At 37.9% G+C, this 22,454-nt stretch overlaps 4 protein-coding genes across 5 annotated transcripts; 3 read left to right on the top strand and 1 right to left on the bottom strand.

The window, feature by feature from the left end:
• The first annotated feature begins 630 nt into the window (after positions 1-630).
• On the top strand, positions 631-3,789 carry comtd1 (catechol-O-methyltransferase domain containing 1). Of its 2 annotated transcripts, XR_007140307.1 has the most exons (8): positions 631-770; positions 1,762-1,874; positions 2,158-2,263; positions 2,356-2,474; positions 3,096-3,150; positions 3,234-3,367; positions 3,497-3,702; positions 3,755-3,789. XR_007140307.1 is itself a non-coding variant. In XM_027141856.2 (7 exons), the coding sequence occupies exons 1-7, from the start codon at positions 722-724 to the stop codon at positions 3,647-3,649; spliced, it is 729 nt and encodes a 242-aa protein (XP_026997657.1). In that variant the 5' UTR covers positions 631-721; the 3' UTR covers positions 3,650-3,711. The 2 variants fall into 2 exon arrangements, 1 of the variants encoding a protein (XP_026997657.1); XM_027141856.2 differs by lacking the exon at positions 3,755-3,789 and having other exon boundaries at positions 3,497-3,711.
• Positions 3,790-4,627: 838 nt separating this feature from the next.
• On the top strand, positions 4,628-7,509 carry ifit8 (interferon-induced protein with tetratricopeptide repeats 8). The gene is made up of 2 exons (XM_027142265.2): positions 4,628-4,786; positions 5,068-7,509. Exon 2 carries the CDS (start codon positions 5,072-5,074, stop codon positions 6,368-6,370), a length of 1,299 nt encoding a protein of 432 aa, XP_026998066.2. The 5' UTR covers positions 4,628-4,786; positions 5,068-5,071; the 3' UTR covers positions 6,371-7,509.
• A 2,722-nt stretch (positions 7,510-10,231) lies between these two features.
• On the top strand, positions 10,232-14,182 carry LOC113639763 (neurofilament medium polypeptide). The gene is made up of 3 exons (XM_027141857.2): positions 10,232-11,356; positions 11,600-11,724; positions 11,833-14,182. The coding sequence occupies exons 1-3, from the start codon at positions 10,394-10,396 to the stop codon at positions 13,805-13,807; spliced, it is 3,063 nt and encodes a 1,020-aa protein (XP_026997658.1). The 5' UTR covers positions 10,232-10,393; the 3' UTR covers positions 13,808-14,182.
• A 998-nt stretch (positions 14,183-15,180) lies between these two features.
• Positions 15,181-21,796, bottom strand: vdac2 (voltage-dependent anion channel 2). Its single transcript, XM_027142173.2, has 9 exons — positions 21,637-21,796; positions 20,070-20,139; positions 19,921-19,970; positions 19,486-19,638; positions 19,346-19,398; positions 17,091-17,318; positions 16,738-16,888; positions 16,363-16,420; positions 15,181-16,076 (listed from the first exon to the last, which is right to left on the bottom strand). The coding sequence occupies exons 2-9, from the start codon at positions 20,134-20,136 to the stop codon at positions 15,985-15,987; spliced, it is 852 nt and encodes a 283-aa protein (XP_026997974.1). The 5' UTR covers positions 20,137-20,139; positions 21,637-21,796; the 3' UTR covers positions 15,181-15,984.
• Positions 21,797-22,454: the final 658 nt, after the last annotated feature.

The raw sequence follows: 22,454 nt of genomic DNA, 5'->3' as shown, positions 1-22,454 counted from the left end.
AGCCTTGTGTCCTGGCATTCCTGTGAATGTTACCTTGGCACGTACCACCTACCTAAACACCATGTCCAAGTACACTGCTACGTTGTCGATCTCTCTGGTTGGTAGCTGTCGTGTGATGGAGAGAGCTGCCTGATGGGAGGGAAATGCCATGACTAAATTAGGGAGAAAATCCAAAAGAATTCAACAGTTGTGGTGTAAGCAAGTGTAATGTTTGCACTGATTTCAGCTCCACGTATAGTACTGCTGGCAACACAGCTGATTTTTACCCACTCAGTCACAACAGAGTGTCAGTGCTGGAAAGTCCTAAATGTAGCACATATATAAATAACACATGTACTGAAATGCCCTGAATGACACAATGTAATGGAAAGGTAAAAGTCTGCACTGAGGAAACATTTTGTTGGAGTACACAAGTGTATTTTCCTCTGAAATGAGATTAACACAACAGGTTACTGATCGGTGGAATTTCAGTTAAGATTATTTTTCAACATTACCAAAGATATGAGGTTCATCTAAAGTAAACACTGTCGAGTAGAACAAACATACATTGGACCTTCTCACTTGTCTGTGTGTGTGTGTGTGTGTGTGTGTGTGTGTGTGTGTGTGTGTGTGTGTGTGTGTGTGTGTGTGTGTGTGTGTGTGTGTGTGTGTATAAATAACACATGCACTGACTAGTTGCTGGACTTGGGCACCTGCTGAAAACACTGGAAGTGGCATCAAAATGATTTACAAGATTATTTTCTCTGTTCTTCTTTACCTGGCACTGTCAGGTAAGACTGTCACATGATCATTAGAACAGGAGCAAATATAAGACTTTTAACTGAAAGGTCACAGATATTTATTCACAAGTCGAATAAGTCCAGTATAAATCCTGTTTATATTTAAACTGCCGTGTCAAAGTAGTGATCAACCCTTCTGATAGATTATTGGTACATATGTATGTGTATGTATATGTATATATGTATATTGTATATATGTATATATACATATATAGTATGTTGAGTAAATAGTACAATGAAAAGGTTTATAGGTCTATACAATGTCAGTATAAAACAATCCATCTGAATATAGCAATGTGTTATAAATCAGTTTAGTATAAACAGTTAATTATAATTATTTTCAGTGAAATGTTCAAAAAATAATTGAGCAGTTCTTGTGTGGGAATTTTTGTTAAACTTTGAAGGGTATGTAAAGAAAGTGTTACCTGTGTGGATATGTGATCATAACAGATAACAAGATTATTCCAGCCAACTCTCTGTCTGTCACGATCAGCGCACCACCCACGCCCACTGAACACCAACACCGAGAAGCCTCTCCAGAATACTAGCTCTCCCAGACTACACCTCCCAGAATCCACCACTGACTCTGATTGCTCCACCACCTGTTCCCCATCAACCACTTGCTATAAAGACTGAACGTGAACTTGACACCAGTGTGAAGTCTCCACTTGCTTCTGCAGTCATTCCGAGCGGTTCCCGATTGTCTGCTCTGATTGTTTTGATTCTGTTTCTGTTGCCTGGTTCTCTGATTCTTTACTGCCTGCCCTGACCTCCTGCCTGTTCTTCGACTCCGATCTGCCTATCTCTGACATTGTGTTTGCCGTGCTTGACCCTGCCTGTCTGTTCTGCCTTATTTAAATAAACGCTGCAAATGGATCCTTACGACTCTGCTTCGTTACACTGACAAATCATACCTGACTATCAAAGGTGCCTTGCAGTATTTTTACCAGCCATTATTAATGTAGTCTTATTGTGTCTTTAGGAGCAGGAACATTAAGTTTTATTGGCAAGAGTCACAAAGGAGACAATCCTCTGCTCAATTATGTGGTGAAGAACTCTTTAAGGGCGCATCCAGTGCTGACCAAACTACAGCTGGTACATGCAGTCACAAGAATATACTTCAATCACAAATCCAAACAAAATCACTGTAATCTAGAGATAAAGTAGGAAAGTGCATGCATGCTTAAGCCTGTTGAAAACTACAGACACTAGATGTCAGTAAAATCTAGTATATAAATTACAAAAAATTAACAAAAATCACATGTGCTCTCCATCTTTATCTATAATGCTCACTTAATACTTTAATTTATATATATATATATATATATATATATATATATATATATATATATATATAATCTCTATTTCTAATTCGTAGAGAACAATGGAAGATTCCTGGAACAGTATGATGGTGTCTCCAGAACAAGCTCAGTTCATGGCTAATTTAATAAAACTGATTAAAGGCAACAAAACCATTGAAGTAGGTAAGAATGCAAGTTCTGTTAAGACTTCTGTACATTTCAGTGAAGAACGGATGCATGTCTCTGAAAAAAATGGCTCTGGTTACTTGTCTCAGGCATGTATACAGGATACAACACCTTGAGTATGGCTTTGGCTATTCCTGAGGACGGACGAGTGGTGGCCTGTGAAATCAATGATGATTATGTGCAAATAGCTAAACCATACTTTAAAGAGGTTGGTGAACACGAGTGACATACATTTACTAAAAATGTTTTAAATATGGTGTTGGACTACTGATCGGAAGGTCTTGAGCTCAAATCCCAGGTCCACCAAGCTGCCACTGATGGACTCTGGAACCAGACCCTCACAAAAAAAATGCAAGCATATCTGGAAAAGGATCTCTGCCAAATGCTGTAAATTTAAATAGTTGGTTCAAAATTGGCATCAAAATCTATGAAGATCTTTCAGGATCTGTAACAAATGGCAAAGTAAGACTAGTCAGGTATAAAAGAGAACAACACATTGCTTCTTTATTGCATATGTTATTGCTGACTTATTGCTCTATTTAAGAGAACTGCAGGGTAGCTATCTACAAAGAATAATTTCCTCCAATTCCCTGGACGATGGGCAGAATGTAGCCTAATTACCTGGAAAGAGAAGAGATGCAGAAGTGTCTGTCAGAGATCTGAGAATGCTGACTGATGTAGTTGGCAGTGTCAGCTTTAGTGTCAGTGTTGACACAGCTTGCAAGTCAAGCATCACAGTACTTTTGCTTTATCTGTGTTTTTGCATTTAAAGGGCAGAAGGGCAGCTTTTGGCCCACACCACCATGATATTCTCTCTTTTTGTATTTAGGCTGGAGTAGAAAAGAAAATTGAAATCCGGAAACAAATTGCACTCAAAACATTGGGTAATGTCAAGAGATTTTTGCTTTATTCCTTCAGGCTAAGTTATATACGCCTGCAACTTGTCATAGTTTTGTCCTCTTTACAGATGAACTCCTTGAGGCTGGTGAAGCTGAAACGTATGACTTTGTATTCATTGATGCGGACAAGAAAAACTATGATAATTACTATGAGAAATCCCTCCAGCTCATTCGTAAAGGTGGCATAATAGCTATCGACAATGTAAGTATGACATAGGACAATAACTGCAAGTAGGTGGAAAATTTAAAATATAACAACATATTCGACAAGAATAACCATGTCCTCACTGAGACAGCACACATTCTGATCTGACATCCCTGCACTCTTCAGGTCCTTTGGGGAGGGAAAGTCATAAACCCAGAAAAGGATGATGTCACCTCCCAGACCATTGACCAGCTGAATAAGAAACTCCACAAAGACCAGCGAGTGGATCTGAGCATGCTCACTGTGGGTGACGGTCTAACCCTGGCTATTAAATTGTAATCGAATCCTTTGCGAAAATAAATAAATACATAAATAAATAAATAAATAAATAAATAAATAAATAAATAAATAAATAAATAAATAAATAAATAAATAAATAAATAAATAAATTCAAGTTTATTTGTATAATGCTTTTTATAGTTGACATTGTCTCAAAGCAGCTTTACAGAACATAAACATAGAACAAAAGGTTAAAGAATAATATAAAGAGTAATACAATACAAAATTCGAGATTAATATTAGATATTAATCTTAATCAATGTGTATGTATTTTATATATATATATATATATATATATATATATATAGATAGATAGATAGATAGATAGATAGATAGATAGATAGATAGATAGATAGAGAGAGAGAGAGAGAGATATATATATATAGATATGTATTATATATATAATGTGATTTCTTCAAGACATAGACATCATTCAGCAAATCAATAATCGCCTTTACTTCCTAAAATGTTGAATAAACCATTCCTGTTTATGTTTATTTCCAGATTTCTTTAAATACAATCTAAGTGAATTTTATGTCATTAAAATTATATTTAATCTTTCTGAGTATCGTTGTGTCATTACCACCGAAGCTATAATGTTTCTCTGCTGTCCTATTTACCCTGTGTTACTTGCAACTGATCGTGTGTTTGTTTTTTGTTAGTTTTTTTAAATTTGTGTTGCAGTCGCGTTAAACTGGGAAATGTTTTTGTTGAAGGAATTTTAATACCAATCCGTAGCCGCTAGATGGCGCCATCAACCCGTTCACTGTACTTGTTCTGCGTGGTTTGACAGAATGAATTTTTTTAAGTAATATAAGAAAGATTGCAAAAGATGAACAAAATAGGTCTGAGTAGATATTTCGCTAGAAAATAATATTTCACATCCACGTCAATATTGTATCCAGGATTTACAGGAATTTCTGGACTGTGAATGGTTTTATATTTTTGCTGGATGGCAGATTTATTGGTCAAACCCAGATCACAGCTCCAGAGTTTAGTTTCGTTTAACTCGATTTCCAGGAATAGAAAGTGAAACTTAAGTCAAATCCCTGGCTCTATGTAACTAACTGTTCACGAGTAGTGTTCAGATATTGTAAGAGAAGTCTTCAAACATCCTGCTGTGTAGAGCAACAAACAGTGAGTGCTTTTATGTTTTACAACTATTTTGTTTTTATACCCTATTTGTTCAATACCAACACACAACAATGTCAAGTTGTTTTTTTTTTTTTGTTGTTGTTTTTTGTAATAAGTTTTGTGTAAGTTGTTTTTTTTCTGTAGAATGAAAGTTATGAAAAAACTAAACCAGCTTTATGCACTTAAAAGAATGAAATAATTTCAGATATTTCAGATAATTTTTCTAACTCTTGAACACATTGCTGAAAGAACACGGTGTAGGATTGTGTTTATTCACTTTACAGAAACATGTTTGAGGAGGAACTTCAGAAACTGGAGTGCCACTTTACTTGGGACTTACAGAAGGAGGATGCTGATCTTAATTACCTGGAGATCAAATTCACTGAGAGTCTTTCAATCCTAACTGATCATGGAGGGGAATTCAGACAGAGGGAGTTCATTTTTTGCGCATACATTTATCACTTGCAGGGCTTCGATGACAAGGCTCGGGAATGTTTAGAAAAAGCAAAGGAAGTGCGGAACGATAATTCCTACAATATTGTCACATATGGAAATTTGGCCTGGTTGCACCATCACATGGCTGATGATACCATGGCCAAAGAGTATTTGGAGAAATTGGCACAAATCTCTGGAGCATTTCGTGTTCCAGAAAAAGAGTTGCCCCGTGAGGTCCTGAGTGAAAAAGCATGGTCTTTTCTCAGTTTTAACAAAAAGCATTATATCAAGGCAAAAGAGATCTTTCATGAGGCTCTACAGAAAGAACCAGAAGACAAAGAGTGGAACACTGGCTATGCCTTTGCTTTGTTTCACCTTGAGGGCCTGGAGATCAGGGAGGACAGGCGTGTACCTTTTGAAGAGTCGCCTGCGGTGAAACAGCTAAAGAGAGCCCTAAAACTGGATCCAGACAATGCCATGATCCATGTGTTCATGGGTCTCAAGTGCTACAAGAACAAGAGAAATGCAGAGGCATGGGAACACATGAAGCACGCACTAGACATGGCTCCATATGACCTGAGTGTTGTCCTGAGTGTTGCTAAATTCATGAAGAAGGAACAATGCTATGACATGGCTCTTGGTGTGCTGAAGAAAATGTTGGAGAAAGCACCAGACTCCTCACGTTTGCATCATGAAATTGCCAATAATTACCGCTGGAAAGCCATGCAGATGGGAGACGCGCACAACCCAGTGCTCCTAAGCCATTGTATACACCATTTAGAAGAGGGAGCCCGTTTAAATCCACATTTTGTCTACCCACAGATTGAGTTAGCACTCAGGTATGCTGAAGTTGGTAACTATGCTAAAGCACAACAAAAGTTTCAAGAGTTGTTTGCACGCCCAAACCTGCAGCCAGCAGATCTCCAGGCTTGGCATCGCATCTATGGAGACTTTAATATGTATCGTCTGGGCTCAGAGGCAACAGCAGTTAAGCATTACAAAGAGGGCATGGCACTACAAAAAGTATCCACTGAATGGAGGACCTGCAAAAACAGACTCCAAAAAGTCATTTCCAATACTAGAAAGGACGTGTACCATATTCGAGAGTTCATGAATTCTTTAAGAGAAAATTCTCTGCATAATGAAAAATAGATTTTCTTTGTCCAGAAGACAAGATGTAACTTTTTATTGAATCACATCGAAATTTCAATAATCAAATTTCAAAAGATTATATATTCCTACAAGTTCACTGATTAACATATGATCATGAAGTTGAATCTAATCTAATCTAATATAATATAATCATAAGATTTTCTTACTTTCTATTATAAAGAGATGGATGGCGAATTGAAAACCAGGGCATTGTTATTTTGTGAATGGATTTTGCTGTAGTGTTTTGTCCCTTTAGAAAAACGTGTCTAACTGAAATTCAGTACAATCAGTAAAAGTTACTCGGACTGACTGCTTTTACTCTCTGATGAAACATTTCCTCCAAACACCAAAATCCCCAGGACTCACTGAATGGATAGATGTGTATAATCAACTCATCTGAACATCTACTGTGTACATAATTTTTGACTGAAGAGCGTTCATCTCTCCAATACAGCACTATTTGTAGAATCTGGGCCAAGTTGTGCTAAAGTTGTTCTTTTAGCAATAAACATATGCTGATTATGTTGTTTCATCCTAAATATGTGCATATAGTATATTGGTCTTCTCTTACATATTGCATGAGAATATGTAGATCTAAAGATCTTTCTCATAGATCATAAATCTAAACTTTATGAATTGTTACTAAACAATGTACCAGCAGAAGAATAGTCCCAATTTTACAGGTGCTTAGATCTTTTCTTCTTGCCCTCATGACCATGTATTTTTATACATGCCACAGGGCACAGGAGGTTGTGGAAGCACCTGTGTTCCATTTAACATTGGTTTATTTAGTTTTTCCCTATATATATATATTATATAATCTCATCTAATCCTTTACACACCAGTGTTCAATGGAAGACTTTTGGTACGCTAACTGATTTATTATCTATCTTATCCATATGCTTCAGTTAACTTGCTGTAACTTGCTGTTACATGGTGTGTGTGTGTGTGTGTGTGTGTGTGTGTGTGTGTGTGTGTGTGTGTGTGTGTGTGTGTGTGTGTGTGTGTGTGTGTGTGTGTGCATGTGCGTGTGTGTGTGTGTGAATGCCATTCAATTTATTTCTCTTTGTTCAGCATCACCGAAACTGTTTCTACAAATTTTGATAAATAAAATGTGTATATTATAGACTAAAACAGAGCTTTCCAGGTTTCAATGTCTGTTTTTTTACTACACCTTAACTAAACTACTATCTCATTATTAGGCCTTTCATGAGCGTGATTGAAAGTGCTGGAAAAAATATATGGTTATCATTTGATATTGAAGCCAAACTACATTAATACTCTTTCTGAAAAAACAGCAACATAATTTCAGGTAACTAACATGAGCTAAAGTGATGAGATTTCTGTGAGGATTTTAAAAACAATTCGAAACTAATATTCAAATGATGTATTATAGACCTATTATATATTTTGTTATTCACATACCAGTCAATATTAAACAGCTGAAGAACAATATAAATGTAAATATCAATTACAGAGTAATTTCAAGGCTCCAGACTGCTGTTCCTTATAGCCAGAGATACTGGAAAACTAAAGGGTCCCAGTGCTACTGTAATTACATCCTACAGTAGTTTTTAAAATAGTCTTGTTGTCCTCTTCATTATTTGATGGGCCTTACTGAAGCTAGTCTTGTGAGACCCAAATAAAGATATTAAAATGAGTCATTGTTAGAACCCAAGATTAATCTTTGTATCACATGGTATGTGAATAGTAAAATAAGGTATAGTAAGTGATTAATGATGAAACTTTGAAACTCATAATTAAAATCCATAGAGTCTCCATCAAAAACCCAATAAACACATGGTGCCTAGGCTAGAGAAACTGAATGGTAGGGCAAGATCAGGGGCTTTCTGAATTGACAAGCAATATAACTGGCACGATAAATGGTGACACCCATCAGCTTTCTTTTGTTGTTGTTTTTTTTAACAGAACCTGAAGTGCCACTGAATATTTCTGCTCTGAACATATATTTTTATTGACAGCTGACATAACATCAGTATGATATTACAAAACAACTTAATAGGTCCTATGACCCATGGATTTTACCGTAATTCAAAAGGACAAAGAGGAAGTACAGAAATTTGGAGGGAAAAATGTCATATATCAAGGTACAATGCTTTAGTCTCTGATTAAATAGTACTGAACTGTCTCATGGCATGTGACTAGGGTGGAACCATCAAGGGTGTGTCTTTGGTATGTGCCTTTAAACTGGGAAAGTGAGGGCAGTGAGGTGTATACTTAAATCTAAAGCTGGGGGGTGGGGTGGTATTGTGTGAACTTCGTGTGAAGAGCATTTATAACATGGGATGTTCCTCTTTGATTTCTGCTGTTGTGAGCACCAGGTCAATGTACATTCAGAGATCATTCAAGGCATTGTTCTAGACAGCATGCTATAGTTTTACTTAACAGGACAAAGATAAGGTGTACTGACACACTATTTAGTATGTGGTTTGCTACTGAAACTATAATCTTATATTATATAAGTGGTATAAAAGTAAAAAGCTCTAACAAAAGCTTGTCTTTGAACTTTTTCTAAGAGGATTGCTTCTTCATCAATGAGCAGAGCAACTGTGTGCAGAAAGCAGTATCACAAACAGCACATAACCAACAATACAAACAAGTCATTTACTGTTAGCTAGCTAGCTAATATTTGTTCTGACTGAAGGCAAACTCTGGTGTAATCTCACAGCACGTTGCTCAGCACTGGACACCTGGGTGAATTTAGAGCAAAAAGCTCTAAGAAAGCTACAAGCCTTCTACATGCATTTTTAGGCTAGTGGCTTTTATGATGCTAACACACTATTGTTAGGTAGCTATAATACTGGTTAAAAAAACAATACTGTAACATCTCCAAAGGATCAAAGTCACTAACAGACACAGATGAGATATATATATATATATATATATATATATATATATATATATATATATATATATATATATATATATATATATATATATATATATACCACTTGTGATATGACTGTGTTTAAAGAAAAATAATGCAAAACTCACCAAACACACCAAATTTATTCACCATTTGGCTGTAGATATCTTTTTGGATAAAACTTTACAGCTGGATAACAATACAACAATACAACGCCACAACAAGGATAACTCAAATGACTGTCATTCACTTGAGCTCTATCGAATTAGAGACCAGTTTAAATATCTTAACCATTCAGCAATAAAACAGAGAACACATAACTCCTGAACGTATTTTCCTCTTATTGTTTATACTGGGAGTCTCATTTATTCTGTCTCTATTTCTCTCTCCTCACTTGTCACACACAGTGTAGTTAGACCTTTTTTTGTGTATATATACTATATATATGAGGTGAGCTGCATGGTGTATGATGTATGCATACAATTTGCTGACCAGTTATGACCAACACAAATGAATATTCCAGGATTGTCGCTGTGACATACTGCAGTTCAGGAATATCACATTATACATCACTTTTTTATTCCACATGCTGTAGCTTGAAAGCAAGAGTGGCTTTGATTATTATCAACGAACCTGATCATATAGGGGAAAGTTGATTTGCTGAATGAGGTTAAAGCAAGCATCAGCAGTAGGGAACATATCAAATGCTTCAGGGCAATGAGTTCTGACAACTTAAATATACATTGTAGACATGTATTTTGGGAGGGGGTTTGTAGTCAGATAAAAGTAATTAGATCGTATTTTCTTAGAGCATGGACATTTTGTTGCAAAGGTAAAAACCTAAACTTTTTAGTCATAAGTGACAAGTTGCCACTATAGGCCTTTTGTGTGTGTGTGTGTGTGTGTGTGTGTGTGTGTGTGTGTGTGTGTGTGTGTGTGTGTGTGTGTGTGTGTGTGTGTGTGTGGTGGGGGGGGTATTATGACGTCAGCCTGAGTGCGCGTCCCTAGCGCTGCTGCTGTTGCTGAGCTGCTCGTTCTGTGCGTTACTGACACCTGAAATCTGCAAACTTATCACATCCCGCAGAATATAAAACCCCGACCAACTCTGCAAAGCGAAAATACGTGCTGCTCTCAGCATGGAGCGTCTGCTAAAAGAACCAGGCTGGAGACGGGAAGAGGAGCGCTATCAGCCATCTCCATCCTCACAGCGCACCAGGACACCTGCGCTCAGCAGAGCCAGCAGTAGCAGTGGTGCAGCTCCGAAAACAGGCCAAAGCGCGCAACACTTTTCTGCTGAAATGCCATTAAGGACGACGAACGAGAAAGAATTACTCCGCGGCCTAAACGACCGATTCGCGGGCTTCATCGAGAAGGTGCATCGTCTAGAAAGCCAAAACAGAGCTCTGGAAAGGGAAATAGAGGACATTCGACTCAAAGCAAAGTCGTCCACGTCTCTGGCCAAGCAGTACGAGCCGGAGATACAGAACCTGAGGACGCAGGTGTGTGAAATAGCGACGCAGAAGCATCAGCTGGAGCTGGAGCAGAAGCGTGTGGAGGATGAGTGTAAAGCGCTGATGGACAAATGCGAGCAGGAGGCGCGCAGTAGAGCTGAAGCCAAGGAGAGCATTTCTGCGCTAAAGAAATACATCGACAACGCGTATTTATCCAAGCAAGAGATGGACAGGAAGGCGAACGCTCTTGTAGACGAGATCGAGTTTCTGAAGAAAGACCACGAGGCTGAAGTGGCCGATATTTTGACGCAAATAAAGGAGACGCGGGTTTCTGCAGAAGTGAGCAGCTTCGGTAAAGGGGAGCTCACCGCCGCGCTCAGAGACATCAGGACGCAGCTGGAAGGTCGCGCTCTCTGTCCCGACATCTACTCAGAACAACGCTTCAGCAATCAGCTGGTCAAACTCACCAAAGCTGCCGAGACCGACAGAGATGCTCTGATAGCCACCAGAGCTGAAATCAGCCAATATAAAACGCAGCTACAGACCAAGAGTGTGGAGCTTGATTCAGTTAGAGGGATGAGAGAAGCTCTGGAGAGGCAGCTGTATGACCTCGAGCAACGTCACAACGCTGAAATCCATCATTACCAAGTGAGTTTTCTGTCACACATGGGATGGCACTGTAAAATGTATTTTAAAAAAATTATACCTACTGCAGAATCAGTATCATGTAGATTATAGGCCCAGTCTTACTTCTGGCATGTTACATGGTGTGTATTAAATAGGTAGAATGGATGCACTTTAGAAGCAGAGTATGGTTAATCCTGACTTAAATTAAAAAATGCTAAATGAACACTAAGAAAAGAAAAACATTCTTGCGATGTCTGTTTACAGGACACCATTAGAGAGCTGGAGCAGGAGCTGAAAAACACCAAATATGATATGAGTAGCCATGTGCAAGAGTATCACGATCTACTTAATGTGAAAATGGCCTTGGATACAGAAATCTATTCATACAGGTAAAAGTCATAATATTAACATGGTTTTGGTTATCATAAAAAACACAATATGTCTGATTCATTGAAACAGCTGCATAAAATCATGTTGTGTTTATGTCCCACCAACAGGAAATTGCTGGAGGGTGAGGAGTCAAGATACTTCACTCTGTCTGATGCACAGATTCCAGTGCCTTATGTTTACAGGCAGTCACCCATCTATACTCTACCTAGGGTGGGGGGAATGACCCGGAAAGTAGAGCCACAGTACAAGTTTGTCGAGGAGATTATTACAGAGACAACCAGGGAAGACATCGAGATATCAGACACAGGGTCTGATGATGCTGAAGAACCAAAGGAGAGTGATAAAGTGTGTAGCAAAAAAGAGAATGAAGATGTAGCAGCAGGAAGTGAAGCACAAATAAAGGAAAAGAAGACTCAAGAACCAGATGCAGAGGAAAATACAGCCAGCTCCAATACAGAACAACCTGACACTAAAGAAAAAACAACAGAAAATATAGAGAAATCAATTAAAAAGTCGCCAGATGTTTCTACAGGTCTTAAGGAAGGTGACATGAACACTGAAGTAGCACAAAACAACTTAACTGCAACAGAAGAAACTGGAGAGGAAGATAAGGATAACAATTACAACAAAGATGATGACACATTCTCCAAAACCAAGGAAACAGCTTTAGACACAAAAACAGAAAAAACACAGTCACATATAAATGCTGATAGGGATGTAGAAAAGGTAGCAGAGAAACAAGACATAGCAAAAGAAATAGACCAAGCCAGTATTAAAGATCCACAGCCAACAGAGCAAACAGCTACACAGGAGGCTATCACCAAGCCAGACAAAAGTACCGTGGAAGAGATTTCTCCAAAATCAGAAAATGAAAAGGCAAAAAAGGAGACACAACATGTAGCTAAGCCAGAAGGTTCCTCTCCTGCAAAAACAATGGAGAAAGACAGGGAAACTAGTGAGGAGAAATGTGTGGAGGTAGATGCAACTACTGCTGACCCACAGCCAGTATCTCAAAAAGCTGAGGCAGGACAAGAGGCACGTCCTAAAAGCGAAGCAGATTCAAAGCAGGGTGTAGAAACAGCACAAGCTGATGTACTCAATACTGTAAAAGCACAGGATAATGGAACAGGGGTGCAAAAAGAGCCGGCAGAGAAAGTAAAGACAGAGGCACCGCTAAAAAGTGAAGTAAAAGAAATCAAATCTGAGGAGGGGGAAAAAATAGACAGCAAACCAGATCCTGGTAAAGAAACTGTGAAACCAGAAAGGGGAGACAGTGCCCAGTCTACAAAGGTAGAAAAAACACAGGAGGATGTCTCCAAAACTGCTGCCAATCACACAGAAGTTCTGAAAGAAACATCTGAAAGAAAGGAAATTCAAGCAAAGGACAGTGGAAAAGCAGAGGGGAGTATTGAATCAAAGAAAACAGAGTTTGATGAAAAGGAAATGACAGAGCAGCAGGAAGTTGCAGAGAAAAAATCTGAGGAGCAGTCTCAGAAAAATGCTGGGGACATAAACAAAGAGCAAAGTCTTAAAACAGAGGAAACAGTAACAATAAAATCCCCTGAAATACAGGAAGAAATCATTCAGAAGGACAAAGAACTAAAATCGATTAATAAAGAAATAAAAAATGAGCAAATAATAGAGAAGCCAGTTCCGAAGGATCATGAACTGGACACCTCTGAGGATATCAAAGAGATGGATATAATCAAGCCAAAGGTGCAAGAGATAGACAGTAAGACCTCAAACGATGTGCAGCCTGAACAAATTGTTTCTAAGCCTGCAACAGAAAACGAGCAAAGTAAAGACCAGTCAAAGACAGACAAAGATGTGCATGAAATTAAGGACACACCACCTGAGAAATCAGACAAGACTGAGAACGGTGAGGCAAAGCAGGACAGTACCAAGATGGACACGACAAAAATGAAAGCTCTTGCGAAGGATCCTACAGCACTGAATGATCCCAAAAAACCTGAGGCTCCAGAGCAAGTTTACACTGAGAAAGGACAGGACAACAGCATGGAAGCAGATCCGCAAAAGGAGAGCGATGTGCCATCAGTAACTGAGAATGGAGTAAATATATGAATAGATTTTCCAGACACCTTTGCAGGCAGTATTCATATATTAGAATTGCAAAGTGTAAAAATAAAAAGCGGTTTAGATTAATAATGCAGTTGATGCATAAAGGCTTTAAAACTGCATGAACAGCTAAATAATTGCATGAAACATATAACTGCAGTGTTAACCTACATGCAAATGAAGAGCTGAGATACAATATGCATGTGTGTTGATGTTTAGGTTAACTCTAGGCTGCTAAATTAAAAATATACAATAAAATAGAATGTATTTGTTTAAATGTACAACATGAACGTATTTTGCTACACCACAAAAGCTTGATAGATGAATGTGTATATTTAAAAGAATGCTATATATTGGCAGAATAAATATTATTTCAGCATATTGATTGGTTTTTGGTGTTTTTTCCTGTTCTGTGAAAGTGTAATTATTTGTAGAGCATCTGTAAATTTGGAGATATTAATTATTTTATTATGGATAATCCTACAGTATACCTGTTAAGCATTTGAGTTACAAAGCCAGGTCCATGAGGTGTATATTAAGATAAAAATATTGCTTTGGTCCTTATTTTGCAATGCAATTTGACAACAAAAACATTTTTGTTTAAAAGAACAAGACATAGACTTTATCCATGTGTAGACTTTATCCAAGACATAGACTTTATCCATGGTGTTCCTCACCAGCTTTTTTTCTGGTCATATTAACACGATACTGCAAAGCTGTCAATCGAGACTCTTACCAAAAAAAAAAAAAAAAAAAACTCCCCAGAGATAGATACTTTATTTATCCCAGAGGAAATTCAAGAGAACATGAAAGCTTTAGAAAATCCACCATACAATCTCTCTTCTAAAAAGAATTAGCTTTTATTATAGAAATGTATGCACAAACATGTGCTCATAATTGTTTTACATAAAACTAATCAACTCAAATTACAGGAAAGAAATTTATGGTGCTGGAATAAAACACTCGACAATTTAGAGAAATGATTGAGAGACCTGATGTGGTCCATGTTCACTCTAACCAGGACCAACCAGCAAGCACCTGCAGAATCCCTCTACTAAACATACACTGGCCCACAGGCCACAGTTAAAAACTCAGTGTCAACTAGACAAATTATTTAGAGCAGTAATTTATTTTTACAGTTTAAATTAAGGATCAGGACACCATGTTGTCCAAGGGTTGTTTGAATGGCTAATGATGCCAATTTCTTGAAACTTTTTCTCCGGGTTCATCTGCAGTGTACCTGTAGGTTTAAAAAAAAATGAAAGAACTCCTAGGACTCTATACAAAGTGTAGATTGTGTCAATAGAGCTCATTATTCTAAAAAGTAGTTCACTAATTAAAAAGCCCACTTAAGAAAAAAAAAATCTCAAGCAATTAAATGGGGTTCAAAGACTTTATTGAAAATTGTACACATACATGAGGACCTCAAAGATTTGGTGAAAGCACAACCTCAGCAAGTCAGGTTCATAATGGCAACACTGAAAGCTTTAGGTACTGAACTCAAAACACATTCATTTTGGCATTATCTTAAGGTTAACCTAGTCATCTTTGCAGAAATAATGGGGGGGAGAAGCAGAAAAATGCCAGCCATGTTCTCCTAAACAGGTCCAACTGCTTTCATTCATCCATATAAGCCACCCAAAAACTGCTTAGTTTAAGGGCAGGTTTCAAGTACAACTTTGTCAAATCCTGATGGCTGACAGAGATGGTATTATGGAGTATCTTCTAGTATGTTCTAGGAAAGAAAAAGCTAGAAACAGAATTTAAATAGTGTAGTTATAAAGTAGGTAATGGCTGCACACATTAAGTTCAGATGACTAAGGAATATCGGGTAACAGAAACAGGTGCGATATCATCACATTCCCCCCATGTACCTCCAGTGATTTACAGAAGAGGTGGCTTTGACAGCCAATGCTGAGATTGGAATGCATTAAACTGCCAAAGGAGTGTGAGATTCAAATTTGCAGCTGAACCAAAAGTAACTGTGTTTAAGAGAACTACTAAACAAAACCAGACACCACAGGGGGAAAGTATGAACACCACTGCAATGGCTACTAAAAATGGCTGTATTTGTTGGAGTCTTTGAACACATCCCTTCCCATCCAGAATTCCCCTGCTGGTTAAGATTTAAGGCCAGATTCCTCTGATATTCCCTTGTCCCTGATGTGAACGAGTGCAGGACTTTAGGCCTCCAGCTCCAGCCCCAAACCCAGCTTATGGCCACCTGCATTGATGCTCTTTCCATCAACCAGGGCAGACAGGGTCAGCTTCACACCTGCACAACAATATTACAGCACGGTTACAACAAGGTCCCCGGTTTGCTTTAACCAAAATACTAAGTATTTTTCACAGAATGTGGAAGTCAAGTTGCTTTCTTTATTATAAAGTCAGTGCGTAAAACCCTAGTATGTAACGTCTCTTTAATACTGATTTAGTCCATGTATGTTTGAGTGGATATTATTTAAATAATATAAAGTGGTAAAATATAGAGGCTAAAATACACAAGTAATGACTTTTTACTAGTCGCAGATATTTAGCTGATAGAAAGAACACCACCATACCTGGTCTCAGAGTCTGTGTGTATCCAACACCAACAAGGCTGGTATTGTTCACTTTGGCCTGGAAGGAAGGTGATATTTAAAACCCAGAAATTTAAGTCATAAAACTTAATTCATAATGTCAAAGCATTTACCCTTGAAATTGTGTTGCTACACGCAGCACTGTGCAAACGTGATGCTTTGTCTTACTTAAATAGTTGTTAGGACAATGGTAATAAACAAAAAAGCCATTAAGTAGAGCCATGTTTTTAGTTAAGGGAAAACAATGTCTGTTGAAATCCTGCCGTGCATTACACATGGCAGAATAGAAAGTTAGGATAAAATGAATCACCTGCGATACTTGAGAATATTCACAAAATAAAGAAATCATGCACTCACACTAATGGAGGCATCCCTGTCCAGCTGGTACTTTGCAGCAATACCAAAGCGTGTGCTGTTGCTGCCTGCAGTCCAGGCCAGGTTCACTGCTGTCTCCATCTTGTCACTCACTTTCTGATAGATGGAGCCACCAAACTCTGCACCATCATTGCTGCAAAGAGCAGAACGACAGATTTAACAGGAAGTATGTGCAGGACAATGTTTACACCACTACACAATGATATCCAGTGCCACAGTCTATTACAGACATTTCTGTCTCAACATGTTTACTCCAATGATTATTCTCTAAGAAAAAGTACTGAAAACTCCTCTAGAAAATCATAGACAGTGAAGCTATATACATCTGTACTTACACATTGGTGTGCAGCTGGAAGTCGCCGGTCTTGTAACCTACAGCAAAGTTGTTCTGGGTCATCTTAGACTTGGCTGTGTCGAAGGACATCTGGTAGCCAGCAAGCCATCCTTCATAACCAACCACAGCAGCAGCATGGATAGTGGGTCCAGCAAAGTCAAAGTCAACGTCGCAGCCCAAGTTGACATATTCGCGTTTGTAGGCTGTCTTGACTTTTCCACTCTTCTTGCTATTAACATCATCAATGTTAGATGTTAGATTAACATTTTGTAGCATGAACTGGATAGAGATTAATTTAACTAATTATTAATAATTTTAATAGTAATAAAACAAAACTAACAGAATGTAAATACCCTCTGCATTAAGGAGGGAATCATGACAGTTCTGGGTCATCACACCAGTATGTGTAGTATCAGAAAAAACGTTAATCTACAAACCACGCCTATTGTACAACGACTGTAGTAAACTCACAAACCCCAGCGCATACAACTGCATATAGCTCAGCAAGAACTAAAAATAACATTTAAACAAATATGTGGTGATGCTAGCAGAGAGAATAATGGATCTCTCTCAACCTGCACTATAAATCAAGCATTCTATTTGCTTACGGTCAGCATTAATACTGCTAGGTTAGCAGGCCAATGTTAAAAGTGATCTAACCACGAGAGAAATGCTGCATTTGTCTCTCATTAAATATTACTTCCACATTGTTGTACAATGTAATATGCCACCATTAAGCTTGCAACAATTAATCAACAAAAATGTATTAGTAATTATTACTGAAGCTAATATCAATAAAATGTAAGTTAAAAAGCACTCAGACTTTTACATTGAAGAAAAAGTAAAAAAGAAAAGAAAAATGGCAGAATATGCATATATTTTAGGTACATTTACTGACAGACAGTAATAACACGTTTGCGTGTGTGTCACTGGATAGAGAAGCAGCTTGAATCTTTAAAGTTTTAAGAATTGCTGTTAAAGTATTTTATTAACTTTAACATCTAGTATCCTCTGCCACAGGCATGTTTAAACATCACTCCCACACACAGTCTAATTAAACGTGCATTAGGTACGATTAGTCCTTTTTATGTCTCCAAATGTCCGTCTCCATCAGTTACTGGTTTAGCTTTTGACAGATTCCTGCCCATGTACATGAAGCTATATCGGCATGTATTGTGTCAATAAAACAAATGAGAGGAGATCAAACACTGAGGATCAGTTTACCAAATGGGTTTTCTACGGAACGTTCAACTTTTGCTAATACACTTGAGGAAGCATGGGTGTGCGTGCGGGGCCAAATCATATTAATGCCTTTTCTCTGTTGTAGCGTGGCAAGGATAGAAGGGGGGGACAAGAGCCGGAAAAAGAGATCGAGAGAGCTGAACACAGAGAGCAATGTGTGTGATTGTGTGTGTTTAATACAGAAACACCAAAATGGGATCAAGGAAAAATAAAACCACACTAAGTTCTCAATCATGCCTCCAGTTTTCTCTTTCCCATACTTTCTGAAATAACTGTATGACTGTGTGTTTAAATCGTGTTCCAGGTTATCAAAATAAGTAAGGACCCAAAATGAAATCAGCTATTGTACCTTTAAACAGTGCAGTATAGTATCCAATGGGTCACTGGTGAAAACGAATGTGGCTCATACTGTTGTTAACAGGCCCATTAACGTATGATATGAGGCTCAACAGCCAACATGTTGCATTCCTTTCTTTCATCTGATTATGGCAGCAGAATAGATAAAAGACAAGAGTCTGTTTTTGAGAACTGCACATTAATCAGTCAGTAGAATGATACCAATCGTGGCCAAAGATGTATATTTAAAAAAAAATATGTACATATAGGTATTATGTTGAGGTCTAATAAAAAAATAAAAAAAAAATAAAGGACAAAAGTAAATAAATAAATAAAGAGCGACACCCCTAGCTTCCTACCACAGAGACTGTAATGACAGTTTTAGGGCCTTACACACAGTTACTCAACTCAAAATATGAAAACTACGCCATTAGCTATGGTCTGTGATCTAGGCTTCCACCATGTTTTTACTAAAACAACATAGGACTTGCTCAACATGGAATCAGGTTACAACTAACCTCATGCTCTGTAGCAGTCACAGATGTTTCTATATAAGACACACAAGTGTCTTTAACATCTCATGTTGCCCATGGCACTTACATGGAGTTCAAGTCTACATTTCCATCAGAAAACCACAATTTCATAAATGAATCAGTCATAACATATTAAAATATTTACCCTGTGTTTGGTGAGAAGGTTGTATCAAAAGTCAGCTTAAGCCCTTTTGCAATCTAAAAAGACAGACAGATTAACATTAAGTGCAATGAACCTCAGAAATCAATTACAAAACTTCCTTGATTCTGTCTCTGCAGTCTGACCTGGTCTTCAATGGTGATCTCTGTTCCTAGAGTGTTGTCCGTGTTCCACTTCTCTGTAAAGGTCAAGCCATACTCAGGCCTCTTGTATTTAGTTTCCAGACTGCCCACCACTTTGCTGGTGTCAGTGTTGGAGGAACCTGAAGTCTTGAACTCCTGTAGAAGGAAGACAGCATTTTACATCACAGGATCAAATTCCACATCAACTGAAGAAGAGCACAAGTGTTCGATAGAATGGTTAAATAAAAGACAGGATCCCCGCAATAAAACACTGGTTATACTTAAACAATGCAGTTCAATGGAAAAGATCATTTTAAAAAGTATATTATGGGTCATTTGTTTTAAATATCTAATCACAATGTCAAAAATTAATGCATACACAAGACAAAACTATAACATGTCCATTAAAACTGAAACATTGATCCATCGTGCACTTACCACTCCACTGTTTGATTTTGTCTTGACATCAAGTTTCACCAGACCAAAGCCTTTCAGCAAATAAAGCAAATTACAGTAAGGAATCAAACACACACACAAACACAAAAAAGATAATTGATTTAGCTTTTTCAATTAGCCAGTCACATTACCATATCCCTTGTTAAAGATGTCCTTGGCAGATTTTCCAAGATCAGCGTATGATGGGGGGACTGCCATTGTCTGTGAAGAAAAAAAAAAAAGAGTAGAAAGAAACCATGGTCAAATATATACACCCACGTGTGTATGTATAAAGTCCAATCCATACAATACTAACACATCTCAACTACTAATTGGCACAAGTGCAAAGACCTTTTGTGAAAGTCATACAAACGAATGTCCAAAGAAGCTTATCTCTGGTTTGCCATATTTCCTCTCAAAGGTAGCATATTAGCTTTGCTGCACACCCATGGGGAAGATAATAAGACGTAACAGCAGGCCACACCTTTATGAGTCCTTCATGAGGAAGAGAACATTCTCATGCCAGACTGTCTGTCTTTACGGTCTATACATGAGGCAGTATTCAGACCTGACAAAAACTCTTGTGATCAGGTATATATTTTAGTCTCAAGGGCTGCCTGACCCATCCTGTCCTTGCTCCTCGTGGTGAACATGCCATTGAGAAATGTGGAGAAATGTCCAGTCTTTCAGATGAAACATTTCCAACAGCTTCTTGTGTAGAATTAAACCACTGGGAGACAACATGTTGTATTTGACAGCTGTTTGTCCAATCATTTTGAGGAAACGTTCTTGGAACAAGATGTTCCTTGGAGTTTAATGCTCCACTTATTAAACGACAGATTAACCAGATTACTTTACAGCATAAATAAGGAAAATGACTAAATATCAAAGCAGGAATACTGAGGAGATACTGAAGGTTAAAAGTGGAGGCCATCTTGGCCAGGGATTGGCTGCTCACGCTGACATGGTGCAGATTCCCACCTCCAGATCATGAGCTTTCACTGGTTAATCAAACACTGATCTGATTCTGCCAACAAGTACTCACATGTACACACACGGCTTACAGTAATCCATACACGAAAATCACGGTTTTTGTATTGTAAAATTGAAGCTCATCCAATGAGCTTCCGCAAACATCGTGTCAGCATTCGGTAGCAATGCTGCTAGCTTGCTGCTAAAAGCTATTATTATCCGGCTAGTTAGAAAGCCGCATAACTGGATCTCATGCATGGCGGACTTTCAGCTCCTCACCAACACTGTCAGCTAAATAAAACAAACAGGCGACTAAACATCCCCGAGCACAAGCTTCCTGTCTGTGTGTGTCGGGATTCTCGACCCAACGCTACTCCACCTTCAACTGGGTGGATTCAGTCATTTTTATTCAGTTAGCAAGCAACACGCCTGTCATTGACCAGCCTACATCCATGAGCTGCTCCCATCACGCCGACATATATCACACAAGCTTTAATCACACTAAATAAACATTCAGACTGAATAACGCGGCTTAATTCCACTCAAACTTTTAAGTTTGGCTCCATCGTTACATTTCCCAAACAATAAAAATAACACAATGTGCCATTTAAACAGAGCTAAACAAGCTATCCTGCTAACTAGCACGAGCATGCTAACAGTGTGTAAAAGAGGTTTATACAAGTTACAAAAGCATAGATGTACAAATACATTTCATTTATTGGATCTTACTTCGCTCATGCAACTTACCTGCTAATAGATGGATCTGTAGATTAACTTAAAGAAGTTTAATTAACTTAACCCCAGCGCTAAACAGCCGCGGTGAACCGAAAGGATTGGAGGGCGAACTGAAGGAGACTGAAGCACTGTACTCTACCCGATATGCCTCGCCTGCCCTATTGGTATTGCGCATGCTTACCGATGTTACGCATGCGCAATACAAACCATGCGGACACGCATATGGTTGAATCCCAAATGGCTTCATAATAGTGCACTACAAACAAGCGACAAACCATTACTTCATCGCCTATATAGTGCACTTAAATAGGGTATAAAGAGCTGTTTGACTAAACTGAGGTTTCCATACCTTTCACCCTTCAGGGACCTATTCAGCCATCTCTTATGTGCCTGCTAGTAAATAAAATAAAAGATAAAGGTAATGATATTCATTCCTCAATATTATTCTCATTTGTTTACATTGATTTAATTCAATTCAAATATAGTACTCTATTGTTATCCTGTGAAATAAAAATAAACTATATATAATCAAATATATATATATATATATATATATATATATATATATATATATATATATATATATATATATATATATATATATATATATGTGTGTGTGTGTGTGTGTGTGTGTGTGTGTATGTTAATAGCTAACATGACCTTAATATGACTGACAGTAGCAGTGAAGTGACCCAGAAGTATCATTATAGTGAGCAACACTCTATATCTTATAATAACAATATGTAAGTGGCATTAATTGACAAACTTATAGGGACATTGGATATATATATATATATTAAACAAGCAGCGAAATGTCTATCATTGGTTTC

Source organism: Tachysurus fulvidraco, chromosome 4, assembly GCF_022655615.1.
Source record: "Tachysurus fulvidraco isolate hzauxx_2018 chromosome 4, HZAU_PFXX_2.0, whole genome shotgun sequence".
In the NCBI taxonomy this organism is placed as follows: Eukaryota; Metazoa; Chordata; class Actinopteri; order Siluriformes; family Bagridae; genus Tachysurus; species Tachysurus fulvidraco.
This window is presented reverse-complemented; position numbering and strand designations above follow the sequence as displayed.